Below are 22468 nucleotides of genomic sequence, written 5' to 3'. Positions count from 1 at the left end.
CTTATTAGCTGGGTCACAGTAAGAACAATAGCAACACATTTGCCGTGTACTGTAGATAGGAGGTTTTGCAGTATGGTTTGTCCCCTCTGTTGACTTTTAACACACAGAACATAAAAGAACTTTTACTATGTTCATCCATGAAACTGCATGTAATGTATTTAAACCAACTATGAAAAATCCCAGCATCCACTTTTCGTAGAGTAAAATCATTTTATTAAATACAGATAAAATTTTCTGACTGAGGGCCAAGTGAGGCGTGAAATATTTTAAGGGATTATCCTATGCACTGTGTTATCATGCAATGAATAGGGCATCTCAAAGGAAGTATTATTGTAATAAAAGGGCAATAAAAAGATTGGTTGTTGTTTTACGCACATTTTACAGACACATTTGAAGGACACATTCCTCTGAGTTTAGTCTGGAGACCATAATGGTCTACAACTGTCAGTTGGTCTCTGCAGGCTGCCATCTATTACCACATGCTGGGGCTTGGTGACTGGTATCCTAACAACAGAGGACATGGCCACCAAGTCACACAGGATTTCCAGTCTTTCACAAAGATCAGGTAGTATTACACTAGTTTGGTGGACATGTATTCATATATACAACTAGCATGACCAGATAGTAATGTGATAAAATATTCATGCAGTCCATTTCCTTGGCACCTGATTGTATGGAGATCCCACTGGTTTTAAAATTTCTATAGAGTCCTAGGTTTATTTTTAATCTAAAATTGTCATATCATTTTATGGGCCAAGCATGAGAATGATCCAAACCCACCTAACATTTGTGGTCAGGTCGGTACTGTGACAGTCATGTATTCTCTGCCAATAGTTGCAGATACCCTAATACTCCAGTCAGTTTATAAAGTCCCTTTCAATACAAAGTTCTTCCTGTTTTTATGAGGTTTTACCAAAATAATATAACACTTTGGTGCAAATACAGAACACAGCATCCCGGAACTAGAGGCCAAGATGGCAAATACCTCAACAGCCACTGTGGACGTCCCTTTGGCACTGAGATAAGTCGGAATGAAGAAAGCCCAAACACTAAAGAAAACCAACATACTAAAAGTAATCAATTTAGCATCATTAAAGGTATCCGGTAGCTTTCTAGCAAAAAAGGCAACAATAAAGCAAACAGATGCCAAAATGCACAAATAACCTAGTATGACATAAAAAGCAATGGCAGAATCCTTATCACACTCAATTATGATTCTTGCTACTTCTGACTGTTTGTTATAATAGATGGAAGGGGGCGTCACAAATAACCACATAAGACATACCAACACCTGAATAGTGGAACAAGTAAAGACCATGTATTTTGGAACTTTGGCCCCCATCCACTTCCTTAAGTTTTTCCCCGGTTTGGTGGCATTGAAAGCAATGACCACAATCAATGTTTTAGCTAGAAGTGAAGATACAGAGATCGCAAAGGTGATTCCAAAAATCGCTTGCCGTGAAAAACAGGTGACTCGTTCTGGACGTTCAATAAAAATTAGACAACAAAGGCAGGAAAGCATAAGCGATAATAAAATGAGGTAGCTGAGGTCCCGGTTGTTGGCTTTGACAATTGGAGTGTGTTGATTCTTTATAAAGATCCCAAGAACCACTGCAGCGAGCACCGAGAATAAGATGGCTATGAAAGTCAAGACAACTCCAATTGGATCTTCATAAGACAAGAACGTTAGAATTTTTTTGATGCACTGGGTCTTCTGCTCATTGGGCCATTCGTCCTCAGGGCACTTGCTACACACATCCACATCTACAATGACAAAATATACCATTTTTTTTACTATAAAATTGAATTTCTACTAGTATATTGCCCATTTCACTTAGTACTTACTATGGAAGCTGTACCTTGTAGATATGACTGTATGACAACTGATGCTGACTTCACTGTCTTGGGAGAATGATTCCCTTAAATTAACTTTAGCAGTATGTGCAGCATAGTCATAATAACCTTTAAGGCCTCAAAAGTTTTGTCCAGCTTTCACTAATTATTATTATTATTATTTTATTATTTAAGCGCCATTCATTCCATCGCGCTGTACATATGATAAGCGGTGCACATACATAACAGACAATTGTACTAATCATAAACAAGATGAGTTACAAACTGGTACAGAAGGAGAGAGGGCCCTGCCCGTGAGGGCTTACAATCTACATGGTATGGGAGAAGGACACAGTAGGTGCGGGTTGAGTTGGTCATGGCGGTATAGAGGCAGCAGGGTCATTGGTTGTAGGCTTGTCTGAAGAGGTGGGTTTTCAGGTTTCTTTTGTAGGATTCCACTGTAGGTGAGAGTCTGATATGTTGGGGTAGCGAGTTCTAGAGTATGGGGGATGCACGGGAGAAATCTTGGGAGTCGATTGTGGGAAGAGGCGATAAGAGGAGAGGAGAGAAGGAGGTCTTGTGAGGATCGGAGAGTGCGTGTGGGGATGTATCGGGAAAGTAGCTCAGAGATGTAGGGAGGGGACAGGTTATGGACGGCCTTGTATGTGTTTGTCAGTACTTTGAAGTGGATTCGTTGGGCAATGGGGAGCCAGTGAAGGGATTGGCAGAGGGGAGAGGCAGAGGAGTAATAAGGGGAGAGGTGGATTAGTCGGGCAGCGGAGTTGAGGATAGATTGGAGGGGTGCGAGGGTGCTAGATGGAAGGCCACAGAGGAGAATGTTGCAGTAGTCTAGGCGGGAGATAATGAGGGCATGTACGAGCATTTTCGCAGATTCAAAGTTAAGGAAAGCACGGATGCGGGAGATGTTTTTGAGTTGGAGGCGGCAGGTGGTGGAAAGGGCTTGGATGTGCGGTCGGAAGGAAAGGGCAGAATCTAAGGTCACTCCAAGGCAGCGGGCTTTTTTGACTGGGGATAATGTGCAGCCATTGATCGTGATAGATAGGTCTGTTGGGGGGGTTGAACAAGATGGGGGAAAGATTATGAATTCTGTCTTATCCATGTTAAGTTTAAGAAAGCGAGAGGCGAAGAAGGATGATATAGAAGATAGACATTGTGGGATTCTTGATAGTAAGGTGGTGATGTCTGGACCAGAAAGGTAGATTTGTGTGTCATCAGCATAGGAGTGATACTGAAAGCCATGGGACTCTATGAGCTGTCCCAGGCCAAAAGTCTAGATTGAGAAGAGCAGGGGTCCTAGGACAGAGCCTTGCGGGACACCAACAGAGAGGGCATGAGACGAGGAGGTGGTGCGGGAGTGGGAGACGCTAAACGTCCGGTCTGTGAGGTATGATGTGATCCAGGAGAGAGCCGGGTCAGTGATGCCAAGAGATGAGAGAGTTTGCAACAGAAGGGTGTGGTCAACAGTGTCGAAGGCAGAGGACAGGTCAAGGAGAAGGAGGACAGAGTATTGTTTCTTGGTTTTGGCTGTCAGTAGGTCATTGGTGACTTTGGTAAGGGCAGTCTCGGTCGAGTGGTGGGTTCGGAAGCCGGATTGTAGGCGGTCAAAGAGGGAGCAAGAGGAGAGGTGGGAGGACAGTTCAGAATGGACATGTTGTTCAAGTAGCTTTGAGGCATATGGAAGAAGTGATATGGGGCGATAACTGGACAAGGAAGATGGGTCAAGTGAAGGCTTTTTGAGGATGGGTGTAATGGTAGCATGTTTAAAAGCAGAGGGGAAGACACCAGAGTTTAGTGATAGATTGAAGAGATGAGTTAGGGCTGGGATAAACACTGGGGTGAGGTTAGGGATGAGGTGGGATGGGATCGGGTCAAGTGCACAGGTGGTGAGATGTGATCTGGAGAGTAGAGTGGAGAGTTTTTCTTCTGTAATGGTGGAGAAGCGGGTTTTAGGGGGAGAGGACCGAGCAGATGTGTAGAGGGTCTGTGGGGACTGTGTAGTAAAGCTTTCTCTGATGTGGACTATCTTTTGTTTGAAATATTTGGCAAAGTCCTCAGCTGAGAAGAGAGGAGAGGGTGGGGGCGCTGGGGGGCGGAGAAGGGAGTTAAAAGTGCTAAAAAGTTGTTTAGGGCTGTGTGACAGGGAAGATATGAGAGATGAGAAGTAGGCCTGTTTTGCATCAGCGAGTGAGGATTTGAATATGAGAAGGGATTGCTTGTATGCAGTGAGATGATCTATAGAAGGGGATTTTTTCCATCGTCGCTCAGCAGCCCTGGAAGCTTGTCTGAGTTTCTTGGTCAGGTTGGTGTGCCAGGGTTGTCTGTTGATTTTCCGGATTTTGTTATGTGTGAGGGGGGCAACAGTGTCCAGAGCTGTACTTATTGTGGTGTTGTATAGGGTGGTAGCAGCTTCTGGGTCTTGGAGGCAACAGATGGTAGAGAGTGGGAGAAGAGAGTCAGAAAGCAAGCGTAGGTCGAGATGTTTAAGGTTTCCTGCGGGGGTGTGCTGGTGTGTGGACCGGGGGGGCTACAGAAGAGACCAGTGAAGAGAAGGTGAGTAGGTTGTGGTCGGATAGGGGGAGAGGAGAGTTAGAAAGGTTAGATAGGGAGCAAAAGTGGGTAAAGATCAGATCCAGAGTGTGACCATCTCTGTGGGTGGGAGCTGAGGACCACTGTGATAGGCCGAAGGAGGAAGAGAGCGACAGAAGTTTAGAGGCGGCCGAGTGGCAGGTGTCAATAGGGATGTTGAAGTCACCCATGATGATAGTGGGGATGTCGGCAGAAAGAAAGTGTAGTAGCCAGGTGTTGAAGTGGTCAAGAAAGATGGTTGCTGGGCCTGGAGGGCGGTAAATGACAGCTACTTGAAGGTTGGAGGGAGAGTAGATGCGAACAGAGTGTACTTCAAATGAGGTGAGCGTAATGGAGGGTGGCAGTGGGGTTGGGCTGTAGGAGCAGGTGTCTGATAGGAGAATACCAACTCCTCCACCATGTTTGCAGCCGGGGCGGGGGGTGTGAGTGAATTGAAATCCACTATAAGAGAGTGCAGCAGGGGAGGAGGTGTCTGAGGGTGTCAGCCATGTTTCTGTGAGACCCAGAAAGGAAAGGTTTTGAGAGATAAACAGTTCGTGAATGTACGACAGTTTGTTACGGACAGAGCGCGCGTTCCATAATGCTCCTGCAAGAGGAGCCAAAGGGGCAGGGGTCAGAGGAATGGTAACTAGGTTTAAGGGGTTGCAGGAATTTGTAGAAAGAGATTTGTAGTGGGACATGGAGGTGATAGTGGGGATTTGCTGAGGGGGTCCTGGATTTGGAGAGATATCACCAGCAGTAAGGAGAAGCAGAGAAAGTGTTAATAGGTGAGAATAAGAGAGGGCATGAGGTGTCTGTGTGTGTTTTGGAAGGAAGTGTTTTATGTTTGCAAACAGGTTTGTGCAAGCGATCAGATGAGAAGGTAAGATGGAAGAAGAGATGAATAGTTCCTTGCTGGGTGAATGGATGTGGGGGTATTTCAGGAGGTTGTGGAAAAGTAGGAGGAGTAAGAGGAAAAAGTTAAACATTGTTTGCATTGACTATGTATAATTACCTGTGGTCCCCTTCTGGTCCAATTCTGGTATAATTCAGACTGTGCACTAATTGATGGTCTATCTTCAGATCATCAGTAACTGATTGGCAGAGATCTGACACTCCGCACCCCTGCCGATCAGATGTTCAGGTGTAGCTCCAGTTCCTGAATTTGGTGCATGAGCTATCCAGCTCCGTCAAGTGTGTCGTGGACTGAGGTCATCACTTCAGCGTTGTATCAACCAGCTCCCTCCACTACACAGCGGATGGTGCTGTGTAGTTTTGGTGCCAACTGTCGACACCGGAACTACACTACTACACGTATTCTGAGGATAGCCCATCACTTCATAAAATAAACTTTTTGATGATATTGTAATTTATTGAGATGCACCTGTAATGTATGTTGGTGGTGTCGCATTGCAACACACGACATGCTGCAACTGCGGCTGGATTTTGTGTTGCATTTTGCGCATTGACTTTGTCGCACTTGTCATGTGACTCGCCGGTGACTTCACCGTTCATAGCTCTAAAAAAAAGTCACGAGACAGCAAGTTGCACGCAAGCCACACATATTTTTGTTGTGCAACACATTTTGCCTTGTAGCCCTACCCTTATGTCTCAGTAAGATATGTAAATGATTGTGTGCGGTCTGATTAGATTAGACACTGGGTGTTGCCACAAAAGGGCGTAAAAGGGTCTCAGAGGCTACTTTTGGGTAAAGTACATCTTGGTGACAGATCATTGACTGCTAGACATGCCTCTACAACGCACTCAAAGATTAGAGTGAGAAAAGCAGGATGGTGGTTTTGATGAACTGCTCACCATCTAGGCTGTTCTGACCTATCTGTTAGGAGATGTTGGGAACAGTGCTTATGTGAGGGCATGCACGGCAAACAGGCTGTGGATAGCCCAGACAGGACCACCAGTAGAGAAGATTGTTAGATCTGCCGACAAGCACAAGCAGCTCCCACAGTTTCATTGTGCACCATCCAGACACAGGTGTCACTCACATTACACACCCGTTTCTGCCCGGACTGTTTCCAGGTGCTTAGCAGAAGGAACTGCACCCATTACATGTCCTGTCATTGACAACCACCATTGCCTTTGTTTGCAGTGGCAAAGTGAATGAGAAACCTGGACTGCTCTGAACTGGAACCTTATTGTCTTTAGTGACAAATCTAGATTCTGTTTGGGATCCGACAACAGTCAATTCAAGTATGGAGGCCTTGTGGTGAGAGCCTCAATCCTGCCTTTGGTGTGGAGCAACACACTTGCCCAACTGCTGGTGTGATGATCTGAGAGCCATCGCATATGACAGTCGGTCATCCCTAGTAGTTATACGAGGGACACTAAGAGCTTAGCAGTAGGTACAGGACATCCTGCTGCCACGTGTGTTCCTCTCATGGCAGGGTTTCCAACTGGCATCTTTCAGCAAGATAATGGTCACTCGCACACACAGCACGGGTTTCCTAGGAATGTCTCTGCCGGATTGCAACCCTTCCTTGGCCTGCTTGGTGTCCAGATTTATCGTAAATTGAGTATTTATGGGTCCAGCTGGGACATCAGCTTCAGCAACCTACACGTGTGCAGGATCTACAGACCCAACTGGAACATCTGTGGGCAAATGTACTGCAGGATACCATACAGAACCTGAGTGCCTCCATGCCCAACCATATCTCATCTTGTATCCAGGCTGGAGGCCGTATTACATCTTGTATCCAGGCTGGAGGCCGTATCACATCTTGTATCCAGGTTGGAGACCATATCACATCTTGTATCCAGGCTGGAGGCCATATCTCATCTTGTATCCAGGCTAGAGGCCATATCTCATCTTGTTTTATGCCATGACAACAACTCCTTTTTGCTGTGTTATTTTTTTGTTAATTAGTGTACAGTACTTTATAGTGTAGAAACTAACCTGTCTGGTTGGAAATTTGTCCTTCTGGGCAAGGAAGGCAATCATAGCAGCATACTGGCTGCCCTTCCCGGGTAGATTTTCTGTATCCAGGCTGGCAGCTATCACTGCACACAGATCGTGGTATCTGGATGATAAAATGTCATAATTGTATGAGTCGTCCTCATTTCATCCATCTATACAACTAGAAATCATCAGAGAATGTCCATAAAACTATTTAGTAGGACCATCGATGCATCTAATTTCCGCCATTGTGCATGCCCCCTTGTCTTGACCAATAAGGCAAGACATCAGCATCTTCTCACCCAGCCCTGCAGTAGTACTAACAGAAAGTTATTGTGGATGTGCTTAAACTGGAGATACAGTAGCATCCATGCAATACTACAGGGCCAGGCGAGAGGACGCTAATGTCTTGTCCAGCCAATTGGGGGCTGCACCTGTGTTTAGAGCTGCACCTGGTTTTGGCTTATAATGACTGATTCAAAACACTGACGTGTGAATGAGGCCTAAGCTTGATCTCTTCCTTGGCCTGTATTTTGACCTAGTTTCATCTGCCTTGGCCCTGGACAGTCTTGGATTTGCATGTACTCTGCCTGACCTCAGCTTACTTCTGTCTGTGTGTTTTGCCTGTTCCTCTCTGACTTACACCAGTCAGCTGCCAAAAGTGGGACTATTTCAAAATGTAGTGGCCTGGTGGGTCCTCTACAGCGAAGACTAGATCCCTGTAGAGGGGTTAAAGCATGAAAACCAGGGAACCACCAGGATAATGCCCTTACAAATAGCCCAAAGTCAAACCGGTTAGTGGGCACAGTGGTCCCACAACCATTATTTGAACGTTATAAACTATGTAACTGTAAAGCAGAACATACACACATATATATATATATATATATATATATATATATATACACACACATATACCGTATTTTCCGCCCCATAAGACGCAAAATGTGGGGAAAATGCTAGTGTGTCTTATGGGGTGAATACTAATGTGCGCTTTCATTATGGAAGCACTCATTGGTACTGGAGGACCGGGAACCGATGAATGCAGTCCTCCCTGGGCTCTGTACTCACCACCAGTGATGGCCAGTTCGCAGTGTTCACCAGCGAACACGTGCGGGCTGCCATCTTGACTCACCCGTCCGGCGATGCACAGGTAAGCCCGTACCTGTGCCGGGAGCCGGTCTGAAATCAAATGTGGTCACCGGGAGCAGGCAGTCCCGAGAACAGCCGCCGGGGGCCTTCATCGGGCTGTTCTCGGAACTGCCTGCTCCCGGTGACCGCATTTGATTTCAGAGCGGCTCCCGGCACAGGCGAGTCAAGATGGCAGCCCGCATGTGTTCGCTGGCGAACACTGCAAACTGGCCGTCACTGCTCACAATCTACAAGGTATGGGAGAAGGACACAGTAGGTGAGGGTGAAGCTGCTTATGGCGGTATAGAGGCAGCAGGGTCACTGGTTGTAGGCTTGTCTGAAGAGGTGGGTTTTCAGGTTTCTTTTGAAGGATTCCACTGTAGGTGAGAGTCTGATATGTTGGGGTAGCAAGTTCCAGAGTATGGGGGATGCACGGGAGAAATCTTGGAGTTTATTGTGGGAAGAGGTGATAAGAAAAGAGGAGGTCTTGTGAGGATCAGAGAGTGCGTGTGGTGGTGTATCGGGAAAGTAGCTCCGAGATCTAGGGAGGGGACAGGTTATGGACGGCTTTGTATGTATTTGTTAGTACTTTGAAGTGAATTCGCTGGGCAATGGGGAGCCAGTGAAGGGATTGGCAGAGGGGAGAGGCAGAGGAGTAATAGGGTGAGAGGTGGATTAGTCGGGCAGCAGAGTTGAGGATAGATTGGAGGGGTGCGAGAGTGCTAGATGGAAGGCCTCAGAGGAGAGTGTTGCAGTAGTCTAGGCGGGAGATTATGAGGGCATGTACCAGCATTTTCGCAGATTCAAAGTTAAGGGAAGCACGGATGCGGGAGATGTTTTTGAGTTGGAAGCGGCAGGTGGTGGAAAGGGCTTGGATGTGAGGTCTGAAGGAGAGGGCAGAATCCAAGGTCACTCCAAGGCAGCAGCCTTGGGTGACCGGGGAGAGTGTGCAGCCATTGATCTTGATAGATAGGTCAGTTGGGGGGGTTAAGCAAGATGGGGGGAAAGAGGATGAATTCTGTTTTATCCATGTTAAGTTTTAGAAGGCGAGAGGAGAAGGATGATATAGAAGATAGACATTGTGGGATTCTGGATAGTAAGGTGGTGATGTCTGGACCAGAGAGGTAGATTTGTGTGTCGTTGGCATAGGAGTGATACTGAAAGCCATGGGACTCTATGCGCTGTCCCAGGCCAAAAGTGTAGATAGAGAAGAGCAGGGGTCCTAGGACAGAGCCTTGCGGGACACCAACAGAGAGGTAATGAGATGAGGAGGTGGTGCGGGAGTGGGAGACGCTAAACGTCCATTCTGTGAGGTATGATGTGATCCAGGAGAGGGCCAGGTCAGTAATGCCAAGAGATGAGAGAGTTTGCAACAGAAGGGAGTGGTCAACAGTGTCGAAGGCAGAGGACAGGTCAAGGAGAAGGAGGACAGAGTATTGTTTATTTGTTTTGGCTGTCAGTAGGTCATTGGAGACTTTGGTGAGGGCAGTCTCAGTCGAGTGGTGGGGTCGGAAGCCAGATTGTAGGCTGTCAAAGAGGGAGCAGGAGGAGAGGTGAGAGGACAGTTCAGAATGGACATGTTGTTCAAGTAGCTTTGAGGCATATGGAAGAAGTGATATGGGGCGATAACTGGACAAAGAAGATGGGTCAAGTGAAGGCTTTTTGAGGATGGGTGTAATGGTAGCGTGTTTAAAAGCAGGGGGGAAGATACCAGAGGTTAGTGATAGGTTGATATATAAATATATATTACTAACCTTGGTGAATTTCTTTTCCCAAACTATACTTGAATTATTTAAAATTATTTGTTTCCCTGGTGGAGCATGAAAATCAAAGCTTCCAATTCGTTGAGAATTTATGGTCCAGTTTGGATAGTTAATAACATTATAAATATCATATCCAACTGATATTTCTCCATCACTGAAGAAAATGTTCTGTCCCACTGGGTTTGTGAAATTGATTTTTTTGAGAAATCTATGCAGCTGTAAGGTATAAAAAATCATTGGTGACATAACAAAATGTGACGTATTGTAAAAAAAATTTTTATTTTCTATAGACAAATTCCAGCAAAAATGTTAAGAATATCCGCTAAACTTCTTTTATATCATAATCTGTGTGATTACAAATCACTGATAATGTGTCCGTGCTTACAACATGGAGAACCATTTGTGGTTGTCTAAAGGGGTTATCACATTGTGATGGCCCTTATCCACATGCCATGTTAGGGCATACGGTTTTCATACATGGACTAGGGGAACTCCCTATAATAACCAGCAGCTGTTAAGAAGAGCTGTAGCACTAGGTACTACAGAGGTAACAGTTGCAACTGGGCCCTGGTTCCTAAGGGGTTCACAAGGCCCCTCTGTTATATTAGAAACTAGTATTTTAAATGCAACACTGTAGATGGGCGGCCTTGTTACAGAGAGCTTCAAGTTACGTCATCTAGATAGACAACCTCTTTAACCCTTTCATGACCGAGCCCAAAAAAGGCCTGAATGTCCAGGCAACTTTTTGTGATTTTGTGCACATGGTAGTTTAGTGACCCTAGCTTTTTTATTTGTTTGACTACCAAAATAATTTTTGGTATTTTTTTATTTTATTTTACTTGACACTTAGGACTTTTTATTAGAATGGTTTTTTAGAGATTTTTTTCCCCCTTTTTTTAGGTTTAATTCTTGTTAAAAAGTAATTTTTTTTAAGTATAGCTTTTAATTTCTTAAATATTAAAACGGACACAAAAATTAATTATTGCAATGGGTTCCCTATTTTGTGATGATCATTTTCATATATGACATGTATAGTTTTGAGCGAAAGGGGGGACTATGGTGACGGTTTCTGTTAGCGACTGCATTTTATAATTATTATTTTTTTACTCATATTCTAATTTATTTTTGGAACATAATATGTCCCCCAGGAGGTCATTGAAAGACCTCTGGAGGACACTGACTTTTTTTTTTTTTTTTTACTACTGTTTCCACTGTAACTGGGGCATCCACAGGAGCCCCAATTACAGGGGAAAACAGCCCACTGTGGGGGTATTACACATAGGCAGAGCTGATCAGGGTCTCCTTAGACCCTGCAGCTCTGCTCCTGCACCTGACACCCCTGGCGGTCACGGACCGCAGGGACCAACAGAGGAAGCGGCTCCTCCGCCTACTGCTCCACCTCATGCGCTCGTGCCGCACTGTCCTCCCGGTTGGCTCCTGTCTTCCCCTCAGGGTCCCTGCTGTGTCTCACAGTCGGGACCCAACCTGCTCCTGCTAGACTGCAGGAGCTTTAATGATCAGCGCTGGGATTAAAGCGCTGCCTGATCGTTTATATATACGTGCTGTCTGCACGGGGCATGTGCAGATAGGATGTATATATCCAGTGGGCAGTCGGGAAGGGGTTAAAATGTCTGTGCAAAGACGATACTGAATGAATTCTCAATACATTGGCCCAGACACAGGCTAAACAAGGCAGTAGAATCCATACATCTATACACCGCTGGCACGTATGGATGTCAAAGCATTTTAGACACCTGCACGTTAGGTGCCTATTTCTCAAGGTAAACTAATAAAAAAAACAATTTAAATATATTACAAATATCCTTTTCACTTTTGCAATAGGTTTTTTAATAAAGTTTATGTCAAAATTTTGCTATACTTTAAAGTTTGAGAAGGGGAGCTGCACTACCATCAGTTTTCTTGGAGTCTAGTGGCATGAGCTGCTATCGGGAGAAGGGGGGCATAATTCTGATATCTGCTTTTTAAGTACCGCATGATAGAAGGAATGGGATGAATTTGCTTCTGCCATATTGGGGTTTTACCTTTCTTTGGATCGACTTTACAGGGCGGTAGGTTGATCTAGATCAGGGGGTAGGCAACCACCGTGCCTACAGCTGTTGCGAAACTACAACTCACAGCATGCATACTTGCTCTACTCTTCTCAGAACTCTCATAGAAATGAATGGAGCATACTGGGAGTTGTAGTTTCACAACAGTTGGCGTGCCGAAGGTTGCTGAACCCTGATCTAGATGAAGGTTCAGCAACCTCTGGCACTCCAGCTGTTCTGAAACGACAACTCCCAGAATCCTCCTTTCACTTCTATGGGAGTTACAAGAACAGCCAAGAAAGTGTGCATGCAGGGAGTTGTAGTTTCACAGCAGCTGGAGTGCTGAAGGTTGCTGATCCCTCATCTAGATTCTAGAAGGACTTATGTCTTTTTTGTTCACTAACTGTAAGACCTTCCTTACCTTCCAGCCTTTTAGATCTTGGAATTTGAGTTTATTTCTATCTTCTAGTCTTTTGCTCAGAGGTGTTTCTTGATACATTTCATGCAATGCATGAGCCACAGCGTATACAGAATTATATACAATGTAACTCATGCCCGTGAATCGTAGATTACAATGCGAGTACATGATCTGCCTTCCACTCTCCACTCCTGTGCAGTTTCTTCTCCTTGGATTGAATGGACAACGGTTCTCACACAATTCATCCCACCATGTTGTAAATGTCCTTCCTGGTGGGAATCTGCTCGGATTAACCTCTTTTATAAATGAAATAAATTCTGGGTTCTCATATTTTTGCATAATGAACCTCAAAGACCCATTGACACTGGTGTCATTTTCCAAGTTGAGCACTCGAAAGCTGGACTCGGCCGTATGGATCCAGACCTTCCCAGGAATAGAGGTCACATGGACATTTAATTCCAAGTAATACACATTATTTTTGGATCCGTAGACAAGTATGACATTTGCTGTTGACTTTGCAACGGTTTCCTCAATGTCCTTGATTCGTTCAGGACCGAAGTCATTAATGGAGGGTACACGCTTAATGAACTCAATACAACCTCCATTTTCCACGATCATGTTTTTAATAATCTTGATGGCATTGATGCTGCTGTCATCATCTGGGTATATGATACCAACCCACAACCAGCCAAAGTACTTCAGTAATGTTATTATCGCAGAATACAACGCCTTCTCACTCGGGACTGTTCGATAGAAGTACGGAAAATGACGTTTATCACCCTGTAAAGGTTCTTGCGACATGAAACTGATCTGAAAGATTAATTCATAGAGTTACAAACGAAAAAGAAAAGGAAGGTGTTAATGTATCACCTTTTTTTTTATTAGTCTTTCATACCCCTAAAAGCTATGCATAACGTTTGAGATCTAGACATTTGTTGCACCACAACGTAACACACCAACTTGATACAGTGGCATAACTAGAACTGACTGGGCCCCCTTCCTTTAATCCCCTCAATGCAGACCTAAGACCGCTCTTCATGCAGTACTGCATCTAGGTACACACTGCCCTGTGACCTGTTGTTACACAGCGTCAGGTCATAGTGCATCTTTTACGCAAACTACGGCCCGTCCTGACGCTGTGCGTTGCCAGGACTTAGTGCAGTGCAGGCGCCCGGAGAAGAAGACCAGGGAGCGGTGAGTAATACCAGTGCTAGGACCAGGAGAACTATACTCGCCGCTCCCTGGGCCCTAAAAATAAATCAATTTTTCCTCCTCCCAGGGCCCTTCCTGAGTTTGCTTCCATGGTAGCTATGTTCCTAATGTGGAGCTTGAATACTGGATTTTAAGATGCCCAATCCGTTATTTCTGCAGCAGAGGTTTCTGGTATCAGACCATGCACCCTCCCCACTGAGATAAACATGCTTGCAAATATACATGGAGTCAGGCAAAAAACTGTTGTTTGTGTCACTAGCTTAACTTAAAGGCTATGGACACCTTTGGGGGGCATTTTTTATTAATGCATTCTACTCATTTTGAGCGCCAAAATTTTTAAATTTTCTTTAAATTGGTCTTTAATAAAAATGTTCAACAATTTTTCCTACAGCTCTCATTGTATCTGCAGACTGGTGCTTTGCGGTGAATCTATCCGAGAGCTGCTTGATCTGTAGCCCTTATCTGTACTTTCCTAACAGCTCATAAACACTCAGTATAGCTAAATTCTTATCAGTTTAGTAAGAATTTAGCTTAAAGGGGTCGTCTCACTTCAGCAAATGGCGTTTATCATGCAGAGAAAGTTAAAACAAGGCACTTACTAATATATTGTGATTGTCCATATTGCCTCCTTTGCTAGTTTCATTAATTTTTCCATCGTATTATACACCGCTTGTGTCCGGGGGTTATGACTAGTGTTGAGCGAATCAAAGTATCTGAAGTGGACTTCAATCTGAATTTCAGGGAAAATTCCATTCACCGCGAAACCGAATTTCTTAGTGCTTCATAGTAGCTGTAGAGGGAAGTCAGGTGGGCGTATATATATATATATATATATATATATATATATATATATATATATATATATATGTATGTATCTGCCCCTCCATTGATATGTGTATATATATATGGGCCCCTTTATATGGCCAATAGGGATATATATTCCCTGTATGGCCATGTATATATTGGCCCTGTATGGCAAGTGGGGACATCTGTATGTCCCCTGTATGTGATGCCCCAGGTATATGCGAGTGTGTGTGTATGTATGTATGTATGTATGTATGTATGTATATGTGTATGTGTGTGTGTGTGTGTATATATATATATATATATATATATATATATATATATATATATATATATATATATAAAAAAGAAAATTCGGCGGCACCAATAAGGTGCAACGTCCAAGGGAATGAGCTTCACCCTTAATATATACCAGAAATAGGACAGCACTCCAAGACTTGAAAAAAATGGTGTCTTTATTCACCCATGTGAAGCAGTAGCAACGTTTCAGCTCACAACTGAGCCTTTCTCAAGCTTACATATAGATATGTGTGTATGCCCCTTTATTTGCACACATGTCTATACATATACATTTATGTCAGCATGATATACAGTATGTATGTAGGCTTATTGCTGCCCATTCATACCCCCACTTTTGTATGTGTGTATATGTGCCCCAAGCATCTGTGGAGATATACAGGTCCTTCTCAAAAAATTAGCATATTGTGATAAAGTTCATTATTTTCTGTAATGTACTGATAAACATTAGACTTTCATATATTTTAGATTCATTACACACCAACTGAAGTAGTTCAAGCCTTTTATTGTTTTAATATTGATGATTTTGGCATACAGCTCATCAAAACCCAAAATTCCTATCTAAAAAAATTAGCATATCATGAAAAGGTTCTCTAAACGAGCTATTAACCTAATCATCTGAATCAACTAATTAACTCTAAACACCTGCAAAAGATTCCTGAGGCTTTTAAAAACTCCCAGCCTGGTTCATTACTCAAAACCGCAATCATGGGTAAGACTGCCGACCTGACTGCTGTCCAGAAGGCCATCATTGACACCCTCAAGCAAGAGGGTAAGACACAGAAAGAAATTTCTGAACGAATAGGCTGTTCCCAGAGTGCTGTATCAAGGCACCTCAGTGGGAAGTCTGTGGGAAGGAAAAAGTGTGGCAGAAAACGCTGCACAACGAGAAGAGGTGACCGGACCCTGAGGAAGATTGTGGAGAAGGACCGATTCCAGACCTTGGGGGACCTGCGGAAGCAGTGGACTGAGTCTGGAGTAGAAACATCCAGAGCCACCGTGTACGGGCGTGTGCAGGAAATGGGCTACAGGTGCCGCATTCCCCAGAAACAGCGGCAGAAGCGCCTGACCTGGGCTACAGAGAAGCAGCACTGGACTGTTGCTCAGTGGTCCAGAGTACTTTTTTCGGATGAAAGCAAATTTTGCATGTCATTCGGAAATCAAGGTGCCAGAGTCTGGAGGAAGACTGGGGAGAGGGAAATGCCAAAATGCCTGAAGTCCAGTGTCAAGTACCCACAGTCAGTGATGGTCTGGGGTGCCATGTCAGCTGCTGGTGTTGGTCCACTGTGTTTTATCAAGGGCAGGGTCAATGCAGCTAGCTATCAGGAGATTTTGGAGCACTTCATGCTTCCATCTGCTGAAAAGCTTTATGGAGATGAAGATTTTTCAGCACGACCTGGCACCTGCTCACAGTGCCAAAACCACTGGTAAATGGTTTACTGACCATGGTATTACTGTGCTCAATTGGCCTGCCAACTCTCCTGACCTGAACCCCATAGAGAATCTGTGGGATATTGGGAAGAGAAAGTTGAGAGACGCAAGACCCAATACTCTGGATGAGCTTAAGGCCGCTATCGAAGCATCCTGGGCCTCCATAACACCTCAGCAGTGCCACAGGCTGATTGCCTCCATGCCACGCCGCATTGAAGCAGTCATTTCTGCAAAAGGATTCCCGACCAAGTATTGAGTGCATAACTGAACATAATTATTTGAAGGTTGACTTTTTTTGTATTAAAAACACTTTTCTTTTATTGGTCGGATGAAATATGCTAATTTTTGGAGATAGGAAATATGGGTTTTCATGAGCTGTATGCCAAAATCATCAATATTAAAACAATAAAGGGCTTGAACTACTTCAGTTGTGTGTAATGAATCTAAAATATATGAAAGTCTAATGTTTATCAGTACATAGAAGTGTAAAAAATATTCCCTAGATTCAATTCCCTACCAACTCTTATCAACAGTTTATACCCCATTTTTAGAAAACACTTGTGCTGATCACCTGTAGGATAACAGCTGATCAGATGGCCCGTTTGCTGGTCACCTCAGGACAAGGAGATTGCAGACTCTCTGGCACCGTTGGTCAGGGGGCTTTCTAACCAGAGACATCATGAACCTGTTTCCACACCTCTGCCCTATGGCCAAACTCCATCCCCCCTACTTATGATATAGTCCGGCATTTAGGACTAGGGGGAGGACTCTTGGGATTTGAGCATAGAGGCAGACGTGGTAGAGCGGACTTCAGTGGAGTGCCTGCAGCCCCATGGATGAGGGAGAACCATCCCCAGGAAAATGAGCAAGCGAGGATCTCTCCTGGGACCAGCAGTAACTTCCTAGAGACGAGCATTGGTGGCTAAGTATTAACCCCTGAACCACCAATAACCACCCCTTATACCCTCTGCCCTGCAGTACCCTGTTCCCCTGCTGCAGTCTGATCCTCTGCTATTTCCCTGCCCAGCCAAATTATCCCCTGCTGCCCTGATACCAGCCCTGACCCTGTGTTAACCCTTGCCCTGCCATACCCCCCATATTACCCCTGCAATTCCCTGCTGACCCCTGCCCTGACTGAACTGCCAATGCCTTGTACCCCTACAGCAGTGTTAACCCCTTCACTGCTGCTCTATACCTGCTGTACCCCTGACCCTGTGTTAACCCACCAATCTTTGGTTAACCCTTGCTGTCCCTAGCCTGCAAGTATTAACCCTTGCAGTGCCACCATTTGTGTTTTACTCCTTGTACCCCGTAGGGACAGTAAGTAGCCAGGCGGGTGGGTTGCTGGTATTTATATGTGTGCGAGTGTAATGTATAGATAGTGTGTGGGGTGGAATTGGGAATTGAATTGTGTGGTGTAGTTAGGTTTGTATTGTGTTCATTATAGTGATATTACTGTACTGTACGCGTCTATATATATTTATAACCATTGATCTATAACTATATATAGATATAGCGTAACGGACTGTATTTGTATTGTGTAATAAATATTTCTTTATTCATAACATACAGTGTATAGTGTTTTTGGTCGCCGCCGTAGTATAGCGTAATAGCAGTAGTAAGTCGCACATATAGTTCAGTGAAGTAAGTGTATAGGAAACAGAGGAAGTTAGCTAGACAATTAGCTAGAGAGTATAGCTAATTAACATAGTTAGATGTTATATTTTATAGTATAAATAGGCGGAGTCATCACTAGACAACTCACGCCCATTTATGAATATTAATTATTGGTATTATCCAAAATATCAATAATTAATATTTCCCTTAACAGTAACGGATACATTTTCCCTGATATGGTAGTAAAAAATATAATAATTCATACTCACCTCATCCATTTGATCGTGAAGAGGAGCATCTTGATTGAAGATCCCGCACAAAATGTCGTATGATGTCACTACGCCTGCTAGCGTCATAAAATAATTATGTGCCGCACAAGATTTCGCACTGCTTCTTTAATCAAAATGGCAGTTTTTTCGCGCCAAAATGGATAAGGTGAGTATTCTTTCATAATTTTTTTTTCACCGATTTAATTCCTGAAAGCCCTAATTTTTTCATCTCAGATTCCGTGATAAGCGATAAACGCCGCATCTGAGGGGTTCAGTGATGGGGGGCGGTGTATTGGGTTGCCATCTTACCCGGTGCTAATTTTCCCGATGCACAGTTCACATTTTGTACTACAATAAATGGATTTAAAAAATCGGTGAGTGCCGTGGATCATTCTACTGTATTTCATGGACATTGTTTTTTCTCTGTTACCGCTGAGCACTACCGAGGCTTTATAGCTCATTGACCCACTGGTTTCCGGATGACCGATGAGGTTGTGCCGACCGTATACGCTTTCTTTTTGGTTCTATGTACAATCTATTTTTAACCTTTTAAGTAGCAGATAAAGTTTTCAGTATACATTTACCAGAAGGGTACTAGGACTGTACAGTACAATGTAAAACAATATTAAGACTGATTAAAAACTACCTAAGAAAATGCAAGAACAAAAACTTAAATTGATAACTATGGTACAATTACAAAACGTTTGATCAAATCCGGTTAACCTCATGGCCCTGTTGTGCATTTCCTTACCTGTGGATATTTATAGATTCCAAAGATATTGGCATATTGTATAGAGAAACTAGACGCCATTCCCTCAATAACAGCCGCAAGAACACCATATTTATCGCAGTTGTAATTTGGATATTGTTTGGAATTTCCAGAGTAGATGCGAACAGCCCCTTGTATGGTTCTGAAGAGGTCGACGTAAGAATCGTAGACGTTGTAGCCCAAAGTCACATTAGGTAAAATGTTCGGATTACGATTGATTTCATCCACTGCAAATACCAAACTTAGGAAATGATAAAAGTCTTCCAAGAGCATGCTGAAAATATCAAGTACCACAAGTGTCAATGTATGTAGTGGTCAACTGACCCAGATCTAGACACCCCAGTAACTACCACTACCCAAGGACCAGAGCAGAATATGGCTGAAAGAGTCAAGGTCTCCAGCGAGGTGTGCAGCTCGATTTACAATGAGAGCACGAGGGCTCCATGAAAGTGACTAATATCAATCTTGTGTTTGGTTAGCACACAAAATTAACTGAAAGGTTCTGTTTTTGACTCATTGGACCTTGAGACCTTTTCCACTTCATGTAATTGTCCCCACATGCCTTTTGGCCAACTGTAGCAAAAATGTGTAATGATTATGCAATATCCGTAAACCAAGTTGAGATGTAAAAGATCTCTTGGTGGTCTTCCTCACCTTGACCCTCTGTGAAGGATCTCAGCCTACTTTTGGTTTGATTTACTGCTCTGATGAATTATTTCTGTCTTTATGGTTAACTAAAATGTGTCAAGGGATATTTAGTGACTTGGCAATTTACCTCTATCCACCCCCTTGACTGGTATTTTAGTTACCTCTAGTCAGTTACCTAGTATATTCTGAAAAGCTGGCCATTCCCAGTCAATAGCCGTTGGCTGAACGACTATTCAGCCAACACCTATCTCTCCCGACTTCCCCGTACACATATACTTTCAGTTTGTTTGAACGTGTACGTGTTGTCGATGAAAGTTGCTTCCATGCACTTCAGGGAGAAAAAAAGAATAGGGTGAAAAAATGCATTTCGCCCCCGACATCATCTTCATAAATGTTCTTGGCGGGTTCAACTGGCAATACAATTATGTGTATGGGGGACTTATAGGCTGGATTCACAGACAGCATTTTGATGTGCTTTTGGTAAGATTTTTTACCAACTTTTTTCCCAAAAATATATTGTAAAGTCTACATATACAGCATTTTGCTTTGCGGTGTTATTTAGCATAGTTGTGGTCCGTGGTATTCTTTCAAAACAAGCATGCTCTATGGCATTTGATTCATAGGCATCACGATAGAACAAAAAAATGGCTGGAAATATGTCAAAAACCAAGACCACATGTAAAAAAAACAAAAAAAAAAACAAGACTGCACCGTTAATCTTCAAATAACCAATTGTGAGACTTATAAAACTAACTAGCTGCTTCAGTGATAAATGCCGTTACTTTACTTGGTGGGGGTCCGAATGCTGAGATTCCAGCGGATTATTAAGACAGGTAATTAGAAGTGGACACTGAGTGAGGTCTCTCCTCACTGGTGAAGATGGCTTCCACAGACATCCCATTAAGGCCTCATGCACACGACCGTATCTGTTTTGCAATCCCTAAAATTGACATGTGGTCTGTGTTGCATCCGTTTTTTTTATTTTCAGGCCCATTTACTTCACTGGGTCACTATTTTGTGGACAAGTATAGAAAATGCTGTCTTTTTGCATAACCTCCATGTGCTTTATGCATCCGTATGTCCGTTCCGCAAAAATATACGGACCCGTTGAAAACAACGGATCCGCAAATAAAATGCGGCGGCAAAGGGTTTTTGCAGACCGCAAAACTGATACGGTCGTGTGCATGGGGGCTAAGTTTGAATTCACTTCTGTCTTCAGCGGCTCGGACCCCCAACAATCTAAAGCTTGGATGTGTCACTCTAACATATCAAGCGTTTTTGGAAAGTGCAATTGCTCCTCAGGGTTTGTCATAGTACCTTTATGCATCCCATTATTTTTGCAGGAAATAATTGTATTGATCTCGGGATAGATAATATTTAGCAATGATTTCATGGATCATGTTTGACACCTCTAGGTGCAGCGCTTAGCACCCACTACATGGCATGCCTGTCTTCACTCTCCATCTAAATCACAAGCAGTGATCTGAATCTCTTGTTTGGAAATGCTAGAAAATAAATAAATCAGATTTTACCATAAGATTAAGGAATCTTTTTATTTAGAAATTTAGTTTTGTAAAATAGCAGAAGAGACCTGTTCTCACCTTATCTTCCGTGCTTGAAGATGTGGAGGACTTGAAAAGTTAAAAGCTTCAGTTTTATAATAAATATGTATATCAAAAAGCCCACCTATAGTGACATCTCCGCTCATGTAGAAGGGTCTTTGTGAGTAGGGCGTCCCAGGTCTGCAGCCAAACACTGTGGTCTGACAGGCGCCTTCACAGATCAGTAGCAGCGTCAAAGTACTTCTAAGAATGGCTCTCATATTAAATTCTTATAATTTTCATGAAAGCAGTGAATTAGAAGGATGAGGTCGATGCAGCAGCAATGGTTGATTAGACTTCTAAAAATGTTGCTGTTCAAAAGTAAATTTGATGCCCGTAACACGAATGCGGTTTTTATAACGTGCTATTCATGTTTGCTATGCTCCGATGGGAAAAGTGCTTGGTCATTATGGAGTTCAAATTGACACCTTCCAATAGAAATAACTATAATTCCAACGTAGCAATTATAAGTCAGCACAAAAGGGCAGTTTTCTAGGGAATAAAGCAGCACGTAGATTGCTAACTGTAGACAACAAGTGTATACCGACCTGTTAAACAAAATTACTATAATTCCATAAGCAGCTCCTCGGATGATACTTTTTAAAGATCCCAAGGGAAAATGGGTTTTCCAAAATGTTCATACTGATAGCCTATACTCCGGATAGGTCATCAATATGAGATTGGCGGTGGTCAGACTTCCAGCAACCCTGCCGATCAGCCGCAGCAGCTGGTCATCGGAGCTCTGGTGAGCGCCGCAGCAGCTGGTCATCGGAGCTCTGGTGAGCGCCGCAGCAGCTGGTCATCGGAGCTCTGGTGAACGCCACAGCAGCTGGTCATCGGAGCTCTGGTGAGCGCCGCAGCAGCTGGTCATCGGAGCTCTGGTGAACGTCACAGCAGCTGGTCATCGGAGCTCTGGTGAATGCCGCAGCAGCTGGTCATCGGAGCTCTGGTGAATGCCGCAGCAGCTGGTCATCGGAGCTCTGGTGAACGCCGCAGCAGCTGGTCATCGGAGCTCTGGTGAGCGCCGCAGCAGCTGGTCATCGGAGCTCTGGTGAGCGCCGCAGCAGCTGGTCATCGGAGCTCTGGTGAGCGCCGCAGCAGCTGGTCATCAGAGCTCTGGTGAGCGCCGC

General features: G+C 43.9%; 1 protein-coding gene across 1 annotated transcript; it reads right to left on the bottom strand.

The window, feature by feature from the left end:
* Positions 1 to 262: 262 nt before the first annotated feature.
* On the bottom strand, positions 263 to 19362 carry LOC122919757 (vomeronasal type-2 receptor 26-like). Its single transcript, XM_044268941.1, has 5 exons — positions 19072 to 19362; positions 12694 to 13500; positions 10216 to 10440; positions 7331 to 7454; positions 263 to 1764 (listed from the first exon to the last, which is right to left on the bottom strand). Exons 1-5 carry the CDS (start codon positions 19360 to 19362, stop codon positions 863 to 865), a joined length of 2349 nt encoding a protein of 782 aa, XP_044124876.1. The 3' UTR covers positions 263 to 862.
* Between the last annotated feature and the right edge of the window lie 3106 nt (positions 19363 to 22468).

The sequence above is a fragment of the Bufo gargarizans genome, chromosome 9 (genome assembly GCF_014858855.1).
Source record: "Bufo gargarizans isolate SCDJY-AF-19 chromosome 9, ASM1485885v1, whole genome shotgun sequence".
NCBI lineage: Eukaryota > Metazoa > Chordata > Amphibia > Anura > Bufonidae > Bufo > Bufo gargarizans.
The sequence above is the reverse complement of the archived record's forward strand: the minus strand, read 5'-3'. Positions and strand labels throughout refer to the sequence as shown.